This window comes from Lycorma delicatula, chromosome 3 (assembly GCF_047948215.1).
Source record: "Lycorma delicatula isolate Av1 chromosome 3, ASM4794821v1, whole genome shotgun sequence".
Lineage (NCBI taxonomy): Eukaryota > Metazoa > Arthropoda > Insecta > Hemiptera > Fulgoridae > Lycorma > Lycorma delicatula.
Genome location: NC_134457.1, coordinates 128,911,069 through 128,937,969, shown reverse-complemented (window position 1 = coordinate 128,937,969; position 26,901 = coordinate 128,911,069). Strand labels below are relative to the sequence as shown.

The 26,901-nt window shown below is 29.5% G+C and overlaps 1 protein-coding gene across 1 annotated transcript in view; it reads right to left on the bottom strand.

Moving 5' to 3' along the window:
- Positions 1 to 20,653, bottom strand: part of LOC142321208 (rhodopsin, GQ-coupled-like) — a 302,038-nt gene extending 281,385 nt beyond the window's left edge. Inside the window, exon 1 of the mRNA XM_075359205.1 lies at positions 20,426 to 20,653. Coding sequence (XP_075215320.1) covers positions 20,426 to 20,653 — 228 coding nt within the window. The remainder of the gene's footprint in view (positions 1 to 20,425) is intronic.
- Between the last annotated feature and the right edge of the window lie 6,248 nt (positions 20,654 to 26,901).

Sequence of the window (26,901 nt, the reverse complement as noted above, 5' to 3'; positions counted from 1 at the left end):
CTCAACTGAGCTCTGTATAATTAGTGAGTGATCTACGTATACCGTGTTGTTTAATTTTTTAAAAATCGGCTAAATGCAAACTGTACCACTTTATTTTCTATGAACTTATATATGCTTATACTAATGTGCATATTTCTTTGTTTTACTTTAATGTTAACTGTTAAAGAGTAAACGAAGAATTTTTATAAATAAATATTTCACGTCTTACAATTTTTTAATTTAATTTATCACTTACTAATTTGTACAGCCTATTTGTACTTTTCCGGCGAATACAGCTATAATAGCTATTAAAGAGGAAAGTATGATGATGAAAAAACTGGTTATCGGTCTTTTTTGCAAATCTTTACGTTTCAGGGTCCAACTAGTCAATAATCTGCTACTTCATCAGTTCTACAACGGTGTCTATCGACTTATGTAATTTCCTCACTTTGAATGCTTGATTGAATAACATTATTAAGTTGATAGACATCTTTATTCTTTGCGGCAAGGATAGCTCGTTCACTGAGCCAATCGTGATTTCTATGATTAATTTGAATATCAGGAAATACTTTTTCGATCAGTTCTTCTTTTGATGTTACTAAATTACAAAAATTATCAGGAAATGATATTCGTCTAGACGTCTCATCGACTGGCAGCTGTCAGTTTCCAATGTCCAGTAACTGTCGTGAAAATACCTCAGCTGATGGATCATTCTGCAACTGGACACGCATATTCGTAGTCAACTGCAATGTACGTACGTGTCGCCACAGTGTTGAATATTTCAGGCAAGCATTTATTTCGTCTGCTGGTGTCGATCGAGGAATTACAGGCAATGTTTGCCTAAAATCTCCTGCGAGCAATACCAAAGCATTCCCGAATGGTTGAACGTTTCCACGCAAATCTCGTAACGATCGATCAAGAGCTTTAAGCGATTTTTTATGTGCCATCGTGTATTCATCCCAAAAATGAGTTTACATTTTTGTAATACTTTTCCCATACAGGTTGCTTTGGAAATATTGCACGTGGAAGTCTCGATGATTTGCATGTTTAATGGCAACTTCAGAGCTGAATGCGCAGTCCTTCCACCTGGTAACAATGTTGCAGCTATTCCAGACGAAGCAAGAACTAAGGCTATGTCATTTTTTGATCGAAACGTTGCTAGAATCAATCTAATGAGGAATGTTTTCCCAGTTCCTCCTGGCGCATCCAAGAAGAAGGTCCCCCTTCTTCATCATTTGCATTATGCGGTCATAAATGCCTTTCTGTTCACGCGTTAATTTGGGAATGTTTGATTGGACATATGACTGAAGATCACCAATTTTGTAACTCTGTTCACGGCGTAAATCCACATCAAATGAAGCAATCGCAGCTCGGGTGGGTGCTGGCATTCCCAATTGACTAAGAACTTTATCTTCAATATTTATCAATGCTTCGTTGTAAATGCCTTCTGTAAATTAAGACAAAAGTGAATATTTAACCTAACAAAGGATTTTTTATGTAGGGATATTATTTTCTGTGTATTTGGTTATTTCGACTTTTTTTGTTTGCATAGTCTTTCTATCTGGGCTATAAGAAAACGTAAGTCATCCTTCTTGGTGGCTTTTCTTTTTGTTTTGGTGTTGTTTTTTTTTTAATAATACAAATCAGTTGTGATTTTGTTTACATTGGCAACGGCCATACGGGCTCTTTTGTGATTGGTCATTGTGTTTGACAGCGGCCATCTTGCATTGATCTGATTGGTTTTCCTTTGTTTACATTTCCATCTGATTTATTAGCCTCTTATTTATTAAAAAACTGTACAAATTAAAAATAGATAGATCGATTTATTAAAAATAGATGAAAAAAATCTTTGATGCGGGTTATATATCGTGCTAAATTTTTTTTTACCGTGTTTTTAAAAAAAATAAAATACAGATGTTTTAGCTGTTAAATATAATTCAAAGAAATTTGGTCGTTGTGTTTGACAGTGGCCATCTTGCATTGATCTGATTGGTTTTCCTTTGTTTACATTTCCAAATTAAAAATGTACAAATTAAAAATAGATAGATAGATTTATTAAAAGTAGATGACAACAATCTTTGATGCGGGATATATATCGTGCTAAAATTTGAGCTCAATCGGTGCAGAACATTTTGAGTTTTTGAAGCGTACACAAACGAACTTAACATTTTTATATATATAGATTTATAACCAATTAATTTCATAACTTTTCAGTGGATGTATAGAAATTTTAAAAAGAGAGAAATATTATTTTATATGTATTTATTTATTTGGTATATTGAGGCTAATTATAACTGGGCCGTTGTTATAAAATTTAAAATAAAATTTAAAAGAAACTACTTTCCCTTGAATTTATATTATCGGTTGATCAAGAATCATGATTGTTTCGCTTTCTTCTATTTCATTTTTAATTCACGATTGCAATTTTCGCATTCGTGAAATAAAAATCGTCTGGTACCGTAACTCTTACTCTTTTTTTGATTCTGCTACAAGCCATCAGTTTTAATAGAAATGTTAGTTCCTGAATTCGGCTACATTATTTCTGAACTGTTTTCGGCGGTGTTAAAAAGTTATACCTATTTCAATTTTGAGGTTCTGTTGTCATTATTTTATTCACTTTAAGCTAATTCTTGCAATGAATAACTTACCTTAACAAAAATAAAACTTTTAAAATGCAATAATAATGGATTATTTAATGTATGATCGAACGAACAGTTACAATATTGCTAAAATAATTTTAATGGTAAAATAATAGTGATGATTTAAATGGATTCCGATTCGTATTCAAGCAGTGGGCTAATGCATATCATAGAGGTGATACGTAGAATGATATTCAACACATTTTCCGGAATGGTCTGCTCTTTTCTTTTGCTTGATTCTAATTGTTATTCAGAAAACTGCTTACATGAACCTTGCTGTATCTGATAAATGTGGGTTTTTAATAATCGATTTATATTTTCTGTTCAGAATATTTCTATTGAATATCTTTATAGCAATGTTTTTTTTTTTGTTCAGTTGTAATCGAAATAAATTAAATTATATATGTATCATTGTTTTCGATTTTGGTGAATACAATAAAATCATGTTTTACCACACTGTCTCTGGGCCATCCTGAAGTTTAAGTTCAGGTTAGTTGATAGTTTCTGTTATCAGCCTAAACCTCACTTAGTTTGTAGTATAACAAATTTAGCTCTCAACAATGTTGAGCTAATAACGTTAAAAAAAATAAACAAAAAATAGCAGAATGGTGATTGGTTGTGAAAGATTAGCCAGAACCAAAAATAATCTTACTGCATTGGACAATAATGAGTTATAGTTTATTGATATCAATAACTACTGACTGTCCGGGCAGTGTATTTTTTGTTTGAATTTGTTAACTATTATTATTCAAAAACCAACGTAATGTTTAATATTTAATAGTATACTGAGAAAATTACGTTCCTAGACAAATGATTGGTTTAAAAATGAAATAAAAGTGTGAGTTATCTGACACGTAGCCATTGATTCTGGTAACAGCGGGTTTTTCTGGAGTTCCCAGTCAGGAATAGAGGAAAGACTACGCGTTGCTGGTTTGAGGATAGATACTTTCTTTTCCTAGGACTGAAGTTCGATATCTAAAAACATAACAGCCTACAATTTGAGATTTATGATTTAGTATGTTTTAACTACAAAGCGAGATTTTTTTTGTAAGAATTTTTTTTAAATTTATATAGAATGTATTATCTAAATTTATTTTATTCAATTTGTTTTACTTCTATCTGTTATTAGAGTCCATCCAGATTTTTTTCAAATATCTAGAAGTTTATTAATAATTGCTTAATACATCTTGTTCAGAATGTCTATGAAATATCATTACACATATTATTTACTTTTTTGCTAATTGAATCTGCTACTAATACATTTAGTTATGTTCCTCAAATAATCAAGACCATATATTGTGGCCAAAAACTGTAAATCTACTACAATCATTAAATAAAAAATGAATAACGGTTTTGGTCAGAGGTTATCCGGAAGTGATCTGAAAATATCTGCCACTTTTCAGTAGCCTTTTACACTCACACGGGGGAAGCGAGTGGTAAAATTTTATATTATTTCTTTTTATATTACATTCTAGTTTTGTTGTTATTATATTTTACAATATTTTATAACGATGAAATGTAATAAATTAAAAAAAAATAATGTAACTGTATTAAACTGTTAAGTTATTACAGTTATATCTCAATATTATCTTCCTTACAAATTCATTCATTAATATTATTCTGCCATTAGGGAAGGTCGTCAAACGGCTTATGTTCCTCCACCTTTCTATCCTTTACTAACCTTTTTGTCTCCGCACATTTTCCTTTTCCCATAATCATTTTCTTCCTTTCCATCCATTCACCAGGCCTTCTAATAAATACCTTCTTCTCATACAATATACTAGCCAGTTCCTTTTCCTACATTCAATCACATTTAGCATTTTCCTGTTCTCTCCGATTCTCCTTAATACTTCTTTATTTGTTGCATGTCTTGCTATCTGATATTTATCATTCTGCGCCATACCCACATCTCAAAAGCCTCAACTCCTTTTCTATCTACCTTTCTCATCGCACATGTTTCAGCGTCTATAAAGCATCCAAAAAAAAAATTTCATTAATCTCTTCCTTAACGCTATGTTTAACTTTCCACACAGCAGTCTTGCCGTTTTATTAAATGCCTGCTTACTACTTGATATTCTTGTTTTAATTTCTTACGGTGAAAATCAGGTCATCAGCTATAAAGTTCCCTAAGTACTGAAATTTCTTTACCTGCTCTGAAATTTCATTTCCTATCTTAATCTCAATCCTTTCCTCTTTTCCACCTAATAACATATATTTTTTCTTCTATTTGTTTATCCTCATAACCTGACTTTCGCAAGCTTTAAGTCATCAAGCATTTATATAATAAATGCTTGATGAGCATACATGGACTCTCCGCTAGTACTGAGAGTAAAACATATACATTCTATTTTTCTTCTCCTGATCTTTATTTCTCTTTTCCAATTCAGGCAGCATTTAATTATTTCTTCCAGATTTATACTAAACAGTGTTTGTGCCTCACTCCCCTTCCAATTCCTATTCTTCCTGTCACTTTTATCCTACCATCACTTTTATTCTCTGGTTATAGTACAGCTATTTTATTAGGTGCTTCTCTTTCCAGTCAACTCCCTTCTTTTCCAAAATTAGCAGTAATTTATCCCATCTAACTCTGTCAAACGCCTTTTCTAGGTCAGGTCAACAAATCCAATATTCAATCTCCGCCTCCTTTTCATATATCTCTCAACTATTACTCTTAACAGCCCTATAGCTACCCTTATTCCGACCCCTCTTCTAAATCCATACTGTTCTTCCTCAATATCCAATTTGGTGTAGTAGCGTTTGGCTCTCTCATTGGCTGCTTTCTGCTTTTCCATCCTTTGTGAACGTTTTAATTGTAAATTATTACAATAATTCTTGTATCATTATTTTTTATCATGCATAGAAATTCTTTCATGCTTTTTTCCTTCAAGCAAAAGAAAGTTTGATAAACTGATATAAACAGCTAGATAAAATCATTCAGAATATATACGAGTATTTACGTAATTTAAACCATTGATGTAGTACTCCATTATAATTTTTTTGTTAAACAATGAATTTTAACAAGTACTATACATAGATATATTTTAAATTGATATTCAAATTAAAAGTATATTTTGAAGTATGATTTTGAATCTGTTTGAATCGTTGTATAAACTAAATGAAATATTAATTGAAAACATACATTAGAAAAGAATAAAATATTGTTCATTCACAGCAGTATAAAATTTTTTCTGTGAGATACTGTATTCTTCTATATGCAATCATTATAAAAATGATAAGATCTATCACTGATTTACGTAACATTTTAATTGAAAATCATAAATTTCGTATTTTCTACAGTAATTTTTATTTAAAAGAAGAAAATAGTTTCATAAAATTTGTTTACCGAAAACAGAAGTACATAACGGGTTATTTATTGACAAAAAATTCGGTCAGTTCTTATTTCTTTGGGGGTTTTGATGAAGATCAGCAGCTTATCAGCTTGATAAGAAATCAAAAGAGAACCAGTTTATTGGTTATTTTTTACAATGAATTGTCAATACGAATATGAAGAATGCTCGTTCATCATATGAGGCTGTTTACAACTTATAGGTTTTGGCACAACACTGTCGGACAATTTGATGGACTATAAACGTGATATTAAAAAAATATATAATTGTGGAGGGAGAAGAGTATTGTGAAAACAAATTCAATTATTAAGTAGAAAAATACAACTGTTTAATAAAATGACGATGGAAATATTGCTGTTCTAAAAGTTATAATATTTATTTAATAAATCTATCTCAAAGCAATACCAGGTGTTCTAAGGTTTTTTTTTAATGATTAAAAAATTTATTCATATAATAAAACAGAAAATAAAAAAAATGTGTCCGACTCATTCCTTCTGAATAGTTAAACTATTTTAATTTAATATTACTTAATTTGTACTTATAGAATGATAATTCTTTTAATCTTATGATGATTATATATATTGTGAATTCGATGTGAATAGATGATTCCCTGATAATTAAAGTATTTAAAAGTTCATTTCTTGATTCATTATTATTAATTTTACCTTTACTTTCCTTTATATAGAGAAGGAAAGCAGGATTTCTCAATGTGCTCTGTTAAAACAGTCCAAAGTAAAGTCGATTTTTTATTACGTCTCATGCCACGGTTCGAAATTGATGTTCATTTTCAATATTTTCATTTTTAGAATTTAAAATTTATATAAAGTCTTTAATAAATGTGCGTGATGCTTTCAAATACTCGTATCATCCAAATAAATATTTTTGTGGTGTAGTGTGACGCTCATAAAAATAAATTTTAACTTACCTTTATATGTGTGAGTATGAATTCGAATATAATATATCGGAAGTAAAAGAATTGTTCAAGAATTTTTTTTATTCTATGAATTTACAAGATTGATTAATAGATTATTAATTAATAATTACTTATTGATTAATGAGTTAATTGAAAGAGAGGTCTAGAAACTTAATCTTGAAGAGCTGTTCTATATATTTTAATATGCCAACAGTGTTTATTTATTGTAAAAAATTATCTTTCCATTTTGTTTAGAAGTAATGGTTTTTACTGAAAAATGTTGCTTTGCTAGTTTTAGTGTTAGGCTCAGATAGTGTTAAATTTTGGGGGAGAAATATTTCAAAAAAAAAATTTGTATAGTTAATAGTTATCAAGGATTTATCAAATTTTTACTTAATATTTTATGTAAAACTTTTTATGGTTACCTTCTTAACTCTGAAAACAAAAATAATTTTAATTTAGCGACATAAATAGAAATCCAAACTTATAGATGTGGTTAACGAAGAACATGGAAAAAGTACAAAAATTGTCGATCGAGTTCAACTATAAAGATCTATTTTAAATTTAACATTTTCAGATAATTAAAAAATATATTGAATTTATTCAAGGTTTTTAAAAACTCTTACTAATTTTTAATTGACTTATTGAAATTCAAAAATTATTTTTAAAGATTTTTATAACAATTTTTGCATATAATAAACGTTTATCTTAAAAAAAAAAAATTAACTGAAGGGAGTTCAGTACAAAATATTGCATTACATTTTTTTAGTAATAAAGTGCGGTTGTAAAATCCATTCCCAGTTAATGAATTATAAAGATATTTTCAATAAAGTACAGGTAGGAAATAAATTTAGAGCTTATTGTATTATATTCTCAGAAATATTTACATATTTTACATAAAACACAATTCTTTACATTTACAATAACTATAATCGGTTACATAAAAAAATTATATTTGGATGTATCGATACCGTGAAAAGTTACGGATATTGAGATGTATGTATAATCACAAAATACAATTATACGAATATACAATGTTATTCAAATAATTTTAGCAAGTCGTCCACGAGTTGAGTAAAAGTGGAATAAAGTTTTAGTAGTATAAAATAAAAAACATCGATCGGTTTGTTGTGTTTTGATAAATTAAGGCCATTTTTATGATTAATGACAGAGTAGTATCTGTGGAGTTAGTGTTGATCACCATGTAGTATGTGTAACAAATTAGGCTCAGGTCCCCATGTAAATCCATGTAATCCCATCAATTTTAAACGAAATATCAATGCAAAATGAAATGTGGTTTTAAATTTTTTTTAAATGTACTTTTGAAAATCAATCTACTCAAGTTCATTTGGTGGAGTCATCTGAAGCCATACGCAACCATTTTATATTTTACGTGACTTGATCGCTTTTCGACCTTCTAAATTAATATATATTATAAGATATTCTAAATGTTTGTTTTCTTTAAAATAAACAATGTGAGAAGATATTAAATAGAATCGAGATCATTTTATACAAAGGGACGTAAAAAAGTATCACATTGAAAAACGTTGAACCTTAAGGATATTTTGAGTGTGTGTGTGTGTGTGTGTCGTAAGTGGAAATATTATTTGCCTGACTGATATTTATTAGAGAAATAAAATTGTAACGTAGGAGAAAATTTTATTCTATTTCATAGGTTGTTTCTTTGTTTGTAGGTATTTCCAGATATAAAATTAAAATTAAGAAATTTGTTTATTTTTTGTATAAATTTTTAATAATAGCTGTACTTTACAAAGGAATACTTTCACCATCTCCGATTTCATATTTCTTTGTTTTATCAATAGAAAATATTTCACTTTTTACAATGTGTTAATTTGTAGAAATTTATTTCAGCGTTTACAATTAGTTCAATTTGAGAACAAAGCTACTGACTGAAAGTAAAGATATTTAGAAAAATAAATTTAGGAATTAAAAAATGTATGATCTGTTCATTTATTCGTCATTATAAAATTGAAATTTTCTTTAGTATATTATGATACAGTTCTGTAAATTTTACATCAAATGTGTAGCATTATTATAATACCCTAACTTCTTCCGCAAACATTCTAATCACAAATACAGAGGAAATAATTGATTAAAGAATAAGAATTTTTTTCCTCTCTTTTTCTTCTCCCTCTGTCCGGATCCCACAGTTAAGTATTACACAGCCCAGGGGAGTGTACTTTACTCTAACGGGCCTCCACGTCTCGGCCCGCCGGTCGGATCTTACTTTGCGCTCGCCTCAAACTCTCAGAGTAGGATCTTTTTATAAGAGCCTTTTATAGTTTTGAATTAATGTAACATTAGTTATTAAAAAACACCAATATATGGAGCACTAACAACGTCTTTAGGCAGCAGGTTCCAAAGATTACCCTTATAAAGAAGAAATGCTGCTTTACTGTTATACGAAATTTTTGCTTAGTAAGCTCAAACGTGTGACGACGAGTCTTAACTGTCAAAATTTCTTTTAAAGAGTGGAATTGAAGTTCAATAATGCCTATTTAAAACCTTGAAAGTTTCAATGAGATAACGTCAATATGCCAAAGTGGGAAGATCCAGGGAAAAAAGGCAATCCTCATACGGCATTTGTTTAAAGATGGAATAAGCTCAGTTGCGCGCCTCTCCCAGTGCACTCAGTATCTCCCAAAAAAATAAGGATTCCGGACCGAAGCAGCGGATTCCAATTTAGAAGGGACGAAAGTAGTGAAAAATCTACAAAATAAATTCTTCGTCATAGGTTGCAAAGTCTTCGAGATCAGATACAAAAGTCGATTAGCTTGCTTAATAAGTTGGCAAATATGATTTGCCAACTTACTCGTATTAAGCAAGTTACCAAAAGAACTTTTTAACCAAATATCATTTTGGTTCAGCAGAAACAGTAACACCAAGATCTTTAGGGCCGGCTGTCAGAGTAATTATCATTTACTAAAATGTTGGTAAAAGAAATTTAGTATCAATTCCGTTTTTATAATTCCTTTTAGTAAGTTACAAAAAGGTTTTCATATTAAAATGTGTTTCTTGAAAGCTGATTTTTCTATTGAATACTTACTATTTTAACAAGAAAATAAGTAATAATATTTTCGTCTAGAGTTTTTTTTCCTGTTTAGCCTCCGGTAACTACCGTTTAGATAATTCTTCAGAGGATGAATGAGGATGATATGTATGAGTGTAAATAAAGTGTAGTCTTGTATATTCTCAGTTCGACCATTCCTGAGATGTGTGGTTAATTGAAACCCAACCACCAAAGAACACCAAGAGTTTGGAGTTTATTAACTATTTGTGGTATATATATATATATATATATATATATATATATATATATGTGTGATCAATATTTTTCTATTGCGGAATTTTATGTCGGAATTCGCTTGTAGAAACGTGTTTCAAATTATAATTTTTAACATTTAAAAATGGTTCAACCCTAAAAAAGGTTTACATTACTATTCCTTGTAGGCAGAAATAAACTCTTTGAACGAATAAATGGAGAAGAATTAGTTAATGTTATAAATAGATTATTATTAGAAAATGATGGCCAATACATATCTTATTTCATTATACTAGAGTTTTTTTTTCTTTCATTTGACTGCGTAAGTGGTACAAAGTAAATTAAATTCTTTTTAAAAATGTATGTTATATAAAAGATATGGTTTATTTTTTTTTTGTAAAATGAAATAAAATCGGTATGTAGATTAAATTTACATCGATAAATAATGTACCATTTAATTTAATTTAGCAAAGGATTAGTTGAAAGATAGGTTGTAAATGCTTAAACGGATAAAACACTCTTCATGTAATATAAACTCCCTATAAGTTATTTGAACTATTTTTTATGTCATTATAAAATAATTCCATACATTCTAAAAAAAAACTGCTCTTATTTATTTTCCATTTAAAATAGTAAGCTTTCAAAATAAGATCAAGAAAGTTATTTTATATTTTATTTTGAAAACGAATTTGTAGTTTACTAAATGGAACTATAATTAAGTGCCTAATGTACATTTATTAACTAATATTATAATTAATATACACATTTTAAAGATAATATCATCAAAATTAATCAATTCTGGTAACGTTGGCAAGAGTACGTTTTAAAAAGTTAGTTTAGACTACGATTGAAAAAGAATATTTATATTCTATGTAGGTGCAAAATATTTCAGAAATCAATATTTAATTTTTGTATAAATGGAGGCTTTGTATATAAGATGGGCTGTTGAAAAATGAAGATTAAATTTATTTAATCCTCTAGAATACAAATTTCAAACATCGCAATGCAGCTTCTTCATTCTTTCTTTTAAGTAAAGACAGTACAGATGTTTATGCTTTCAGCCTCTCTCATTTCTATTGTGTTTTATGTAACGCGAGCTGATTATTTTAACTCATTGTAATTCTAATTATACTTCATATTTACTTTTCATAATTATGTAAAAATCCTGAAAATTTAGATTATCTTATTTTAATTATTCTATTGAAAACCAGACTAAAGAAAAAATCAATAAAAAAAAAAGCAAATAAATATTTCCATTTAAATAGCATTTTAATAATAAATAAGTTCCACCTCTTTTGTTCGCTTTTAACTATGTTATTTTAATGCTGAATTGTATATTATTAAATTTAAAATACGCTTGAAAAGTCTTAAAAATCTATTTTTTTTTTTTTTATTTAACTACTTTATTTTATTTATAACAAACTATATAGAGTTAATCCTGATATAATATATATCAGGATAATAATATATACTGATGTTATTTAAAAGAATAACATAAATAAACAAAAGTACCGGCCCTAAGGCTATTAACATTCAAGTAAACCAACAAATTGTGAAATAAAAAGAATTCTAAAAAGTAAAAGCGACTTAAAAGACAAATGTACTAATTAAAAACTGTTTTGAATTTCGCTTTTAAAGTCAAAGCCAAATTAAAGATTAGTAGTAAATTTTTATAATATAAAGCTGACTGAAGTTAAAAAAACACCCTTTCGGCACGCCGGAAGGCGGAGGTAGGTTTCAACGGTGCTGAGTAGGAAATAAAAAAGATTTCCACCTTAAAGTTAAGCTTTCTTATGAAATCTACATAAAAATCTGATGTGGACTCCACATCGACTTCCTTGTACACCTATTAAATTACATATAAACATTATTTACAATCAGAGATTAATAATTGTTAATAATTCAATATATATAAATTAAAAAAAAGTTTAAAAAAAAGAGATGAAGTCTGATTCGAACCGATGTGTCTTTCCCTTGTAAGATCCAAATATTTCATTAATGAAAATTTTATTTAGCTATAACTCTGAAACCAACGAAAATAAGTACCACTTAGGATACATACCACTTAGGCTTATGAACTGCAGTTAAGAAAAGTCCAAAATCTAAATTTTTAGGATTTTGGGCTTTTTTGGAAACTTTTCGTTCAGTCGATTGCAATCAATAGGAGAGGTGTACAATTAGATGGTATAAGAGTCCTAAATCCAAAATGTTTACCTACGGCTAATCGTTTTTGAGTTATGCGAAATACATACGTACAGAGTTCACCCCGAAACTATTCAAAAGGATTCAGGAATGTCAAAATGGATATTTCCGTTTAAATTTGATAGCCGAAATTAATCGCGGTTACAATACTTCCTTGTACTTAAAAAGTTGAAATACTAGAATTATTTTTACGGTTTAGGACGTTTTTATTTAGTTAGTTTTTTTAATTATGTGTTTTCTGTAGCTTATTTTAATGCACCAGTTTAAATCTGTTTTTTATCAACTTAGATTACCTGCTCTACGTAATTTCTAACTAATACCAACAAATAACTTTAGTTTAAAATTACAATAATATTTATTTCAAATTATATCTATGTAACAAATGCATTTCAATATACTATCAAACCATAACTTATTGTACGAAAACGTTTACATTAATTTTTATTTGGCAGCGAAAAGAAGATAGATAACAATACCTCTTTTTTTACTTTTTAACACATCTCATCTTGTATATGTACAAGAAACTGAGAAATTATGAATTAACTTTATGAAGTTAATACATAATTTCTCAGTTAAAACCAACTCACAATAAAGTGAGTTATTTTTTAGATAAAGTAGCAATTTTAAATGAGGTTTTCATCAAATTTTATATATTGATCTTTGTATTAACTACGAATATATTAATTGGTATAATTTATTTTATGGAACCCTAATAATATTAACTAGAATTAGTTTTCCGGCTCAAAATGTATTTGCGATGTAGGGCCCTGGCACGACTGACAACTTTAAATTCATACATTCCATCTAAAATTTGGATAAAACTTGAATATAGGAGGGAAGGTAGGTTAATCATATTCTCTGATGAATCCTTCATTCATTCAATGCATGTAAAGAATGGGTAAACTGATGAGATAAATCTATCAACGATAGATCTAAAATTGATCAAAACATTACAATTATATTATTACATATTTTACACTTAAAAACTATTTATTCAACAATTAACGTTATAAGTGCGTTATTATTTTCAATTAAGGAAAGCATTAAAAACGAAAAACCGACTTAAAAGAAAACCATAACAATTAAAATAATAACACTGTTTCTATTCTTCATATCTGATCTGTTAATAGTATTGTCTTAAATGTTAATTAATACATTAAATGTTTAGTTTTGCATATTTTTTAAGCATAATATTTATTTTTAAACCTGTCTAAAATACACATGCATATATATATATACAAATATTTGGTGTTTGGTGTGACGCATTTATTTATATACATATACATTTGAAATACGTTTTTAGAATTTCAGATTCAAGCATTCTGGGTAACCCCACCTATTGAGTTTTAAAAAAAGTTTTTATTTTTTTTATTTATTAACATTCTAATCTACCTTCCATTATTCTATTTTTGTCAAATCATTTCCGCATCACTTACATGTATAACATTTTTGAAACTTATTTCATGAATATCAATGCAGTCGTTCTGGAATAAAAGGAAACAAAAACAAGTCATCCAATATGTATTATAATTTAATCATTGGCTAAAAAATTGATTACTTTGAGTTTGAGATTATTTTTACATCATCTTTAAACAGAAAAAATTATTTTAAAAACAAATTATTATGTTAATAAAGAAGTTAATTATTTAAAATTTAAATGAATGAATTTAAAATTATTAATTAAAGAGATCTTTGTTGTATGAAACTTATTTTGTTCCATTAATTGGATATAATTGCACCGCCTAAAATTAAATAAATAAGGATTTAAGAAAACAATTTAAATCGTATTAAACAGAATTTTTTTTTAGTTAAATGGGTCTAGATTTTGAGATTGCTTAAAACTTTTATCTAAAATTGAATAGAAAAATAATCAAAAAAGTTAAGCAAAAAGATCGATTATTTACTTGATTATTTAGTTAGTTTTATTATTATTTTTTAATTACATGTGTTTTCTTTAGCCTATTTTAATGCACCAGTTTAAATCCGTTTTTTATCAACTTAAATTACCTGCTCTACGTAATTTCTAATTTATGCCCAGCAAGTAATTTTAGTTTAACATTACAATAATATTTATTTCAAATATATCTATGTAACAAATGCATTTCAATACTATACTATCAAACCAAAACTTATTGTACGAAAAAATCGTTTACATTAATTTAAGAGGATTAATATTATTAATGTAAGAGGAAATATTAAGATTAATATTTCAAAAATATTAATCCTCTTATGTATGAATATTTCTGTATTAATTTGAAGACACTTCTTTTTGACAAACATGATTTTATTTTGAAGATAATGCCGTACTTCGCGAAAGCACACATTTACTTCAAGTTGATTTTACCTTCCCATTTAGCGCTGTAGATGTAGAAGAAAAAGTATCGTAATCGGACCAATTCGGGCATATGCGATTTTCACCGGATCTTGATATTTTGACACGTAAGGAACCCAAAAAATGGGATTTTGCAGATGTCCGTATGTACGTACGCGCGCGCGCGCGCGCGCGCGTTCGACGTCGCCCTCTGAATCACCTTATATCTCCAGAACTACTGGACCGATACTGGTCAAATTACTTATATATGTGGGGCATTGATGCCATTAAATTTTCAGCCTAAAAGATCGAGGGGTGAGGCTCTAAAGCAAAGTCACCTTCAGTGTTTTGAAATTTAGCCTAATTAAGGAACTTAATTATGGTTTTGCGTCAATAGTAAACCCCTTATCACCATAAGGAGCGCTAGTGTAGCACTGACGTACAGCCTATTGTTGTTGTCGCCTATTATGTTGTGACGTCACAGGTGAGCGGTAGAATTGAATAAATGAATATTTAAAGTGTAATTAATATTAAAAGTATTTAAACTGGCCGCTAGTACGGCCACACCAGCACGAATGAAGTACGGTGTGCACGCGCGCTTTATTTAATCATTGGATTAATTAAACAAAAAATGATGTATTAAAATAAAATGATAAATAATTTTATTTAAGTGTGTATGTATGTATGTACGTACGTACGTGTGTGTGTGTGTGTGTGTGTGTGTGTGTGTGTGTGTGTGTGTAAGCCGTGTGTCAGAAAGTCCTGACACAAAGCCCTGACAGAAAGCCGTGTGTGACGGGAAAGTCCTACAGTGTTGTCAGCTTTTTTAATTTATTTTATCTGTATATCATTTAAATTTATTATTTTTTTTCATAATTATGTTCCTAATTTCTGACCAAAGATTATTTTATGAGTGAATATTAAATATCTTATCAGGAAGGTGAAATTATAACCGGAAATCATGAATGAAATTAACGTTATTTAAATAGTCGAGAACTCTTTTATTTATATACACAAATAAGTCACGTTTATATCTGTCTAAAAATAATCCTTACAGTACTGTTTAAAAAATTCTAAGAAAAAGTAAAATTTAAAACCTTTTTAGAATTTAAGGAAATTACAGTCCTGATTTCCCAAAAGACAGGACTGAATGAAATATTTTACTAAGTGAGAAATTGATGTTTAAATAAAGTTGTAGTATAAAATTGGGAAGGGTTATGTATCTCTGAATAACATAAAAAGTTCAATGAACTCACTAAGTGGTTGAATAGTTTTATAATTTTACAATAAAAAATAATCTGATGTGGACACCACATGAGTTCCTTGTACGGCTATTAAATTACATATATATTTTTTTTTATTATTATTGAATTATTATTTATTATAATTTTTTTTTCAATAGGAGGTTAATGATTGATATTGATTAATAAATCAATATATTTAAATTAAAAAAAAAGAAAGTTAAAAAAAGGAAATGAAGTCGGATTCGAACAGATGTGCCTTCCCATTGAGAGTTTCAAATACTTAATTAATTAAACTTTTATTGGCCTATAACTCTGAAAGCAAAGAAAATAAGTACCATTTATGATATATCGTAGAAGAGCTCTCAATGAGGGCTTATTACTGCAGTTAAGAAAAGGTACGTACGTACCGTACAAGGAAGTAAAAAGTATGAAAATCTATATATTAAGTTCATGTTGGCTATTTTATTTTGGCTATTTTAACATGCACACTCGTGTGTGTGGATGTGTGCGTGTACTTATGTGCGCATACGTGTGTACATTATTTTGTTACAGTACAGAAAAATATTATCTATTAAAAAAAAGTGGGTGGTTAATTTTTTTTAGTATCCTATACATTTAATAGCACGTACAAATACAAGTAAAATAATTATTTTAAAACGTAAGTTTATTTATGCCTAAGCGGAAATCGCTACTTATAGTTGCACATGACTGTAATTAAGATATTTTATCATCAGTTACTTAAAATGAATAAGTTAATCATTGTTTAAGCAAATCAGAGTAACTGCTCATTAAAACAAAAGAGAAAAAAACGAGCAATCCCGCATTACTGGATCTATTCCAAAATTAAACCTTTAGGAATGGAAAAGTCTAAGATAACAAAAATCTGTTTATGAAATTTTTTATAGGGATTTTTAAAATTAAGTATTTGACCATGATCTTTGGTTTGAAAAATGAAATTAAAGTGATTTCTGTTGAGCGGTTATAGTATGTAAAGAGTAGGAACGTACGCTATGCGTAGGTTCATATTGACACACTAATATTTATGAAGAGTGGCAACCGATTTATAAAAGAGTCGTAAAATATTTCTGTCTTTCAGAAGTGACTTAATATGTGACATATTAATATGATACGATAATTAAGGAATTAGATTCTTATGTTTTAACCTCCGATGTTTCATACGTGAATATGAATTATGTATGTATGTACCAATATTTCAGTATTTTAGGCTGAATTATTATCTCACTCCCACGTGCAAGTGAAATTATTGCCTTATGGTTATATAAAGTACTGTGAGCTATCACTTGTCTGACGCTATAATATGACCATTATAAACAATTAACGTTTTAACGTTAACATCATCTGTGATGCTTCACAAAATTATTCAGTTCAGTAAAAAAAATATTTCAATCTATGTTATTGTGTTACTCAGTACGGTACGATACAGTTTTATACTTTATTTTTATAACAATTTTATTCAGTGTTAGTTTTCTGAATTTTAATTTATTCTTGATTTTGTGCCAATCCGGTTTTAACCATAAGTCGTTCTGTCGTGAGATATAAACCAGAAACCCTTAAATAGCTTCGAAAAAGTTAGTAACGTATATGTAACTTTAAACAAGATACCCTGAGGCTGCAGTCACAGACATTGCTCGGAAAGCAAGCAGTGCAACAGTTATTAGCGTTAGTTTTAATATAACAAAAGAAACACAAAATTGATGGTAAACATGTTAGCCCTAAAAAGACTCAAGTGCGTGAAAACTATTAAAACTTTTGCGATTTTATTAAAACCGCTATTACAAAAAAGATCATTCGTTTTGTTTCAATGACGAGCTTTCTAATTTGAAAAATAAATTAAATACCGTGACTACTAATTTTGAACTACCAAATTTTTGTAGAAATACAGTACAACGTGCTTTAAAATCAATAAATTTTCGTTTCACGTCCAGGAAAAATAATTCTATATTGATTGGATGCGAACATTTATTTTATGGCGTAGGGAATAATAAGAGAAATTAAGCGATTTTGTGAAGAGAGTACACAATTTATTATTTAGATGAAACTTGGGTTATGTGGGACAGTATAGGAAAAGGTATTGATGGTTACATAAAGAGTAAAAAAGACGCTAAGAGTAAAAATGTATATCGACCTTTTCACCCTTGTCAACTGGGGAGAAAACCCCGGCTGGGAAATTTAACGATTAATAGCAACGTAGGTAGGAAGTGGAAATGTGTTTTTAACAGTGGTTTATGGTATTCCAGTTCTTCACAAAAGTATCACGATGAAATATGAATAGTGAAAATTTTATGCAGTGGTTCAAAAATAATTGTCGAAATTTTTGTTGAGTCTGTCATATTTATGAATAATGCGCCGTACTATTGCCTGAAAACTAGAAAAATTCCGAAAGCTTCTACTCGAAAATGGGAAATTGCGGAATGATTAAAATTGTGTAACCGAAAACACGCTAAAAGTAAAACTTTTAAAAATACTTATTATCACGTAGATGAATTCGAAAAGTTAAAAAATTGTGTTCAACATGCAATTAAAAAATAAAAAAGCAAGGGAAGAGAGCAGACAGTTTGTGAGAAAATATTATTAAAGATAAAGTGATAAATTTAGGAAATGGTAACAATAGTTCAACAGACAGTACTTTATCGGATACTGAAGAAATACATTGAGATAAAAAACATTTCTTCTGTTATACTTGATGAAATTTTAATATGGCTGTAACGTAATTTCTTAAAATTTTTATCTATATATAAATATATCATTTTATCCCAATTTCATACAAGTGGTATTTTCTTGGATGGATTGCGCTAAATTAAATTGAATTAGAATCATCATACTCTTATGCTTTGGTTTGCTCTACGTTTCGTGAGATAAATTATAGATAGATAACATTTCTATCAATTCCATTCTTCTCCAGATGCTTAGCTATTGTTTCACTTAGGATTCATGATATTATCAGTCCGAACTATAACAGTGGCAGAATCATTTCACATGAGTCATTTCATTTCACAATTATTACTCTTGTATATATTATAAAACAAAGTTAAATTGTCGCCGAAAAACATTTAAATATCTTAGGCGGCTTACGGAGAAGAATTATTGGAATTTCTGATTTCATTTCAATATTGAGTTATAAGGTTCAGGTACGAAACGAAATACTGAAATTATGTAAATATTTTTTTTATCTTTAATTTATTGTCCTGTGAATTAAGTTGAAAATAATGGTTATGTAATAATTTTTAATATGTAGAGTAAATTGTTTTCAATTAAAATTTTCAATAGTAGTGATTTGTTATTGTTTTTTGAAATTGATCTATATATTCATGAAATGAACTATCTCTAAAATATCCGCTATTGAACCGAAAATGTTATATTCAGTTATAACTTTACATTTTATTTTTCAAATAAAATCTTGATAGTATCTTTTAATTTTGTCTTATTTTTAAATTGTATTTTATTAGATTGAAGTTCCGATATTATTTTATGTATTTAAAAGAATATTATATTACATAACTTTAGAAATACTGTTAAGTATTTCAGTATTAAATCTTTGATATGTAGATTACTAGCAATTTGCATATCAAAAGGCTATATAACTTTAGATTCTATAGACACTTAATGTCACAGAAGCGAGAATCTCAGTTATCATGGCTGTTATTTCGATCAAAAAGTCAATAATATTGCAATAATTTCATGTTATAAACGTATAAACGGGACTCCTCTCATATTTAGTAGGGGAAAAACCCATTATAATAATTTATTATTCTAAATATCAAATTTCACGTTTAAAAAATTTTATATATTTACAAAACTATTTATATAAGAAACTATGATTTTAAATAAATTAAAAATATTATTGATAAATAAATGATGATGTAAAAACAAAGTTTGCATCTTCTGTTTACTACACAATTGAAACTTAAATTCTTTTAAAACTGTTCTAACAGTTACCTCTTCTCCAAGTGTGCGTGGACACCTCTGCCTGCCCTAATGACTTGGTCGTACAAGTAATGCAGGGCGGCACGACTCCCGCCACCCGTCACCCGTCCTTCTACCTTAGTTAAGATATCGGCACTCTGCTTAATCTCTCGTTTGATGTTTCGACTTCTCGCCACCAGTGACTGTAACGTCGAAATCTGTGAAACCATAAGGTGGACAACCGATCTAAAATCCAAATCAGTCGCTCGTCCAGTACCGTCATCTCGGCGCACGGTGCCGTTGTCATCGTTGACATCTGGTAAATACCCGACATCTGGTAACCCTCTCTTAAAATCCAGGGATGCACGCCACTCGGCGCAGGACCTCCTGCTTTTGTGGTGATAAAGGCTTCAGCCACATAATTTTGGGTCTAGATGCCGATACAGTACCGCCCTTATCCATATTCACTTCGCAACCCGGTTCCATACTCTCATCCTCGGAAGAACTGCATGACCTCGGGGATGCGACTACCTGCCGGTTTACTTTCAAGTATCTTGCTCCGTGCAGACTTAAGTCCACTCACTAGCGGCGACAGATCAACGACTCGACCGGATTCCATATTAACGGCCGCAGCAAGATACGAACTACCCAAGTCGAAGTCTTGGGTAGTTCCAATGCCTCGCATAGGCTGCCCAGATTCATCGGCGTTGAATGGAAAATCATGGGACGATTCATCTTCCAACTGCAACTCGCCATTCACATGGGCCAAATGAGAACCCCCATCAGATTCAGTGTTCCTGATATCAGACATCATAACAGTCCACATACAAAAATTTCAGTTTTTCCAAGTCCAAAAAGGATATAAAAACAAATGAAGGCAAACCCAATCCAGGTAAATGTTAATGGAACCGAAAATGTCAAAAAACATCCACTATATAATGCTATATAACGAAAAATTGTCTGCATCCCACCGTTGCTATGGTCACTAGGCCCTAGCAACGGAGAACCCAGATTAAAAAGGTATAAAACTTGAAAACTCAACGAAACGAGACAGAACACGCCAAAACGGAAAACAAAATCGGAAAACAATATAACACAAGAACAAGAACAGGAACAAGAACAAAACGAATGCATAAACAGTAAAACTGATGCAAGTCACGTGAAGAGATTAAGTACGTCCGTACGCAACAGACGCACAACTCGAACCTGGTATAGAGGTTAACTCTAATTTTACAGGTTGTAAAGTCAATCCTGCACCTTTTTTTAACGATTATCTTCGAAGAAAATTACATTAGGATTTAACTATAGCAGAACTCTCCTTTTCATTGCTCCTCAGGAGGTAATAAATTGCAGGGCTTCCAGGCCATCATTTAGCTTGTCATCTTCTCATCCACATTAGTTATATAAATATGATTTCTGAAAATTGCAAGGAAACAAGGACTTCCTCTTAATCTCATAAATATTATACCAATGGAAAAATCAGTAATTTCCAAAAGCATTAACTGTAAATTATTATTATTAAAAATATTTACTTATGGGTTGGGACTGTTTCACAAGTTTCTCAAATCTTTATATAAACGTGTAGATAAATCTTCTTACAAAGTATAAATAATGAAAGTCTCCTTAGAGTATTTTCCCAAATTTTTTGAGGATAAACCCGGTGATGATCCTTCCCACATTTATATTAAAATAAATCATTACGAAAAAAAGATACATAATTATAAACGGTAGATGCATGGATAGTTTACACTTCAAGGAATTATTAGTGATCTTAGTTTCCTAATATGCTTTGTCATCCATGTCCACCATACTACTGTCAGTAGTAACCTTCTTTCTCATCCCATCTACTTACAGAAATTATTTTTTTGCCGAAGATATCGAGTATTACCAAAAATATCGAGTATTATGAAAAATACTTTTTAATAATATCGTGCTTTAAATTTCTATGAGTTTTATCATCAGATAAAGAAATGTTTTGGCGATCTCCGTGGTTGAGTAGCTAGCGTCTCGATATTTCGTGCGGAGGTACCGGACTCGAATCCCGCTCAGGCATGTTATATCTTTTCATACGCTATCAATTTCCACCGGACTAATGACCATAGCTGTTGATGCCTGCTCTTTTATAGCAAAACAAAGAATGTTTTACTTTTTTCAAATATATTATCCAAATATTATTTAATTAGTTTTATTTAATTTTATTACACAAAAGATTGAATTTACTACTATTGCTACAGTTAAATTCTCGCTTTAATAAGGACTTTAGTAAAATTAAACTCAAGACAAAAGATTTTCTTGAGTTTAAAACTTGTAAAGTCGATTTGCTGCTTTTGAAGGACTAATAATATTAATTAACTGTTTCGTAAAATTACGATATTTTTAATAGGTTATCTAAATACTGACATCAAATTTAACTTTGACAAAATTCTCAGCAAAATTCCCAATTAGTTCTTCGAATGAGCTTAATTTTACTTCATATTTTCATTATAGACTGTGATTCTTGTTGTTACCTTTTCAAATTTCCTTCTTAGTAAATTATCTACTAAATTTTGATATTATATTGATAATAAATGGTTTTCATAAAGAAAGATAATGCAATATTTTAAGAATATTTATAATATAATAGTTTAAAACACCCATAAGATAATTCAACGTTATGGTCTTATAGCCTTTATATATAAAATGTGTGTGTGCTCTCTCGCTCGCGCACGCGTGTGTGCATAACTATTATTATTTTTATACTATCGTTGCAGTTCCATATAATATCTGCATTCATCTGTTTATAAACTACAACACGAATACAAAAATACAAAGAAATGCGAAGTACATTTAATACTTTCACAGATAATTTAAAAATTGGCCTACATTACATTCAAATCTGTAGTCCCATACTGAAAAATCAATGGTTTTAGGGTAAAGATATTTCCTAAATTCTATTTTTTTTTATTAATTTACTGTTGAGCAGACAGAGTTAAGAGACACGGTTTTATTAAATCTCCATCACTTTCGATTACATTGCTATAGCCTGAAGATTTTTGGGTCAAGATTATTTTGTTTTTCAATAAACTGTAAAACGATGTCACAACCGTTTTCATTTCATTTAAAATCTTTGAATTATTCCTATGCTTTTCCCCTGGTTGCTATATACTGGTTGCCTCCCCTGGTGCTGCCTCATACCAAAACATCCTCCATAATCTTTCTGTAGCTTTAGCAACATGACGTTGAAAGCTGTTCTCCTATCAAGCCACACGTGGAGACATCCAAGTCGCTCACGCGTACCCGTAACGGAGTCAGCCGTCTCAGCTCCGCAAAGACAATCACCTAGATTTTCTCTGTCGCCAGCTCCAGGCCATCCATCCAAGCCATCCACTCACCAACTATATAGAAGAATTGATTGATTAATTAATTAATCTTTATGACTACTTTCGATTTGAAGAAGGTTTTGCTTCTCACAATGGTCTTTTAACCCAGAATTTATCAGAAAATAATTTCAGAAAACTGACCACCCGTACCAATGTACATTGCCAAGGTAAATACTCTCCTCTACCCTATTTATTTTGAAATCGTCCATTAACAATTTTGTGGTTCACAATTTATAAAGATGAGTAAGTAATTATTTGGATATATGCAAAGTCAAGCCAAGTTTCTTATTCTTCTGAATTAAATCATTAGCCATTTCTATAAGTTGTTCGGTACTATTAGCCATTTGGACTACATCAACAGGGAAATTGAAATGGTTTTACCACGCATTATTCATTAAGATTCCTGACCGATCCAGAACATCAAAAATATTTTGGAGTACTGAAGTTGAAATCTTTATTGAACCAATATTCTGCCTTCTCACATCCTTATTTATTTTAAATATCACTGAACTTCTTTCGATAAAAAAACTGACAACAGAGTTTTCATAGATTCTTTAAATAATATAACTACTTGACCGTCATCATTTTTTCGTATTTACGTTGTTAATGATTACATCAATTTTGACTGAGCCAAATGTATTTCAGAAGTCTGTGAACAAAAGATACACAAGAAATTTAGAAACTTTATTAGTATAATCTGGTCTGAACTAAGTTTGATTTGAAGACTCCAATTTGTTAGTAAGTACATATAATATTTTCATGCTGTTCAGATTGTTTAATATATTAATTTAAGACTTCTAGTCTTAAATTTATATACTTCTTTATTTATATACTTAATTTAAGACTTCTAGTCTTAAATTAAGTATTAAGTATTTTTACCTAAAAGAATTTATACTAAATTTTTAAAATTAAATGAATGTTCTCTGAATATTGTTTACAATGTTTAAAATGTCATTGACGGAGTTTTAATTGTTTTGTTAGTTTCAACATTTCCTGGATATTATAAATTCAAGAAATTATTTGTAATACCGTTAATTTATTGAAAATGAATTTGAAAATATGCTAATAAGTGTAATATTCTGTGGTATTATTTTATTGTTCGATCTTCAATTGAGAGAAAATATTAACAGAAGTTAAATATATAAATACGATACAACATTTTACGTTTTAAAGAATTACTTTCTGTTTATTTCATTAAGTCCAATGTGCAGTTTTAAATTAAAGAAGAAAAAGCATTCGTGTAAATGGTGTTGCAAAAGTAAGTTTATTAAATTCGATTCCCAATTTAGATTCAAGTAAAAAAGAAAGTTCGTTCAAAATTTACCTAATTTCCGTAATGGAATCCACTTGGTTTGAAGTGAAACTCAGGTTAATTCTAAAGGGGCCAGTAGATAATAATCACAGTAAAACAACTGCGATTTGTTGTTTGAAAGTATCATCACTTGGTTGGTATGATGGAATTTACTTTCAATACTGTTGTATGTTAATCTTTTAAGTTCTATTTGGAGTACTGAAGTTGAAATCTTATGTCATAATTTATACTGAATGTTAGTTTTATTTTGCTATGCAATAAAAAAAGGTTATATATAAATACAAATTTTAAGCCAGTACTTAAGACATAATAACATTTTACATACCCTTAAAATTCATCCTGGAGCCGAATGAACAATCGAATACTGGGTATAAAGATTATACTATTAACTCATAAATTAACAAAACTTTCGTGTAATAACTGAAGAAATTTTTAGCTCTTTAAAATTTCAAATATCGTAACACAAAATCTCACTCTTATTTTCAGTTTTTCCCACGACGGATTGTCTAAATGTTGATTATTTGATGATATTTACTTAAATATCACATCAATATTGGACCAATAAATGGACGTAAGGGACCTTATTTTGCTCCATGACAACGCCAGGCAAACCAAGCCGGATGAAAATTGGAGGAAATGTTCAGAGTTGCTTTGAAATACCCAGTCAACAGCCCAAACATATGTCTATGATTTTCAAATGTTTGGATTACTAAAGGAGGTGTTCGATGGGCTGAATTTTATAGAAGACTTAAGAGTTAGAGATTTTAGTGCCCAAATAACTCGTGAAACGTTTCTCTTTTTTTACAGTGACGGCAACAAAAATTTTGTACCAATAAAATTTTTGTAAACGTAAATTTGAAACATAAATTCTATTTTTTATTTGATTCACTCTTAACATAATTGTGGTTACAATTTGTGTCATTTGCATATGTTTCATACTATTCATTAGAATATATAAATTTAATTAAGATCAAATCATTGTTTTCTCAATTTCACTGCGGAATCTGATCTTATATTACCATCCAACTGTACATTTTTCAGTAATAAAGAGATTCAGAGCAGAATGTTGGTTTTTATTTCCTGCTATCTATTGTATTTTCACCTCGTACATCAACAGTGTTCGAAAGTATCTTCTACAGAGTTGATCACTACTTGACAATTTTATCCCCAATTGTGGATAAATAAACAAAAGTGAAGTTGTCACAGATAACGTTTTGATCGTAACGATTGTGGCTGCTGTAGAATGTTATAAGAATACAATTTTATTCGACTTCTCACAATCACGTAAAAAGTTTACGGTTCTCACATATTAACTGCAGAAGGTTGATTTTACTTTTTTTCATAATTATTATTGATGTCTTCTCCTTCTTCATCTTCTGTTTTTCTCTGTTCTAATCTTCTACTATCAAAATAAATTTAGAAAAGTAATCATTCTTCCCACTAGGCATTTCATATCTCAACTCAATATATTTTTTATTATATTCTATAATTGCCTTTTATTCAACAGAAGGAAATTAATCATCTTTGGTCGGAATCTTCTCTAGTTAAAATTATCCTCCGGTTAGGATTATCTTCTCTGGTCAGAAACATTCTGCAAATCACAATAATCAAAATCATCTAAAAACATTTCCCAATAATCCACGTAACACGTATTACTTCTGAAGCCGTTATTCTCCTTCCCGGACAAAATTACACTCTTTCAATAAAAAATATAATTTTGGTAATCTTGGTAAATATGCTATTTGATTTTTATAAAGATTACAATAATAAACTTGCTCTTCATTTTCACTTCAGTTATTTTTTTTTTTTTTTTATTGTATAATGTAACCATAGAACTGTAACTATATTCATTTAGTTGTATTTTAACGTTTGGCAGGTACTTTCAATAGGTACATAGACATTTACCTTGTTCTCATATCATTCATATTTCATATTATCATTCTCATATCATCCATATCATTTCTACTCGTATTATGTATTTTAGTACCAACTAAAATATTTACATTATTATTTAATTTTAATGAATTGTCACTGCGAGAAATCTCAATGATATGTTGCAAGCGAACGGTTGCGCTTTTCGATGAACATCATAAGATAATGTACTCTTTGATTGCGACTGTCTACAACAGTAATTGTGCAATGTACGAGTATTTACTATTTATTCCTGAATTACTCTTGATACTGTAATTTTCTATGATTACGCTGATCCCATAATCTGTTTAAGTGGGTATATATGAAGGTCCAGAATGTGAGGCAGTGGTAGACCAGATAGGACTAGATAATGTAATACAAATAATGTTAATGGGAATGGATGAATTTAATACTGTGGCTAGATACGTGACGAGAATTTTAAAATGAAAAGAAGCGGTGGCAAGGGGGTGAAAGATA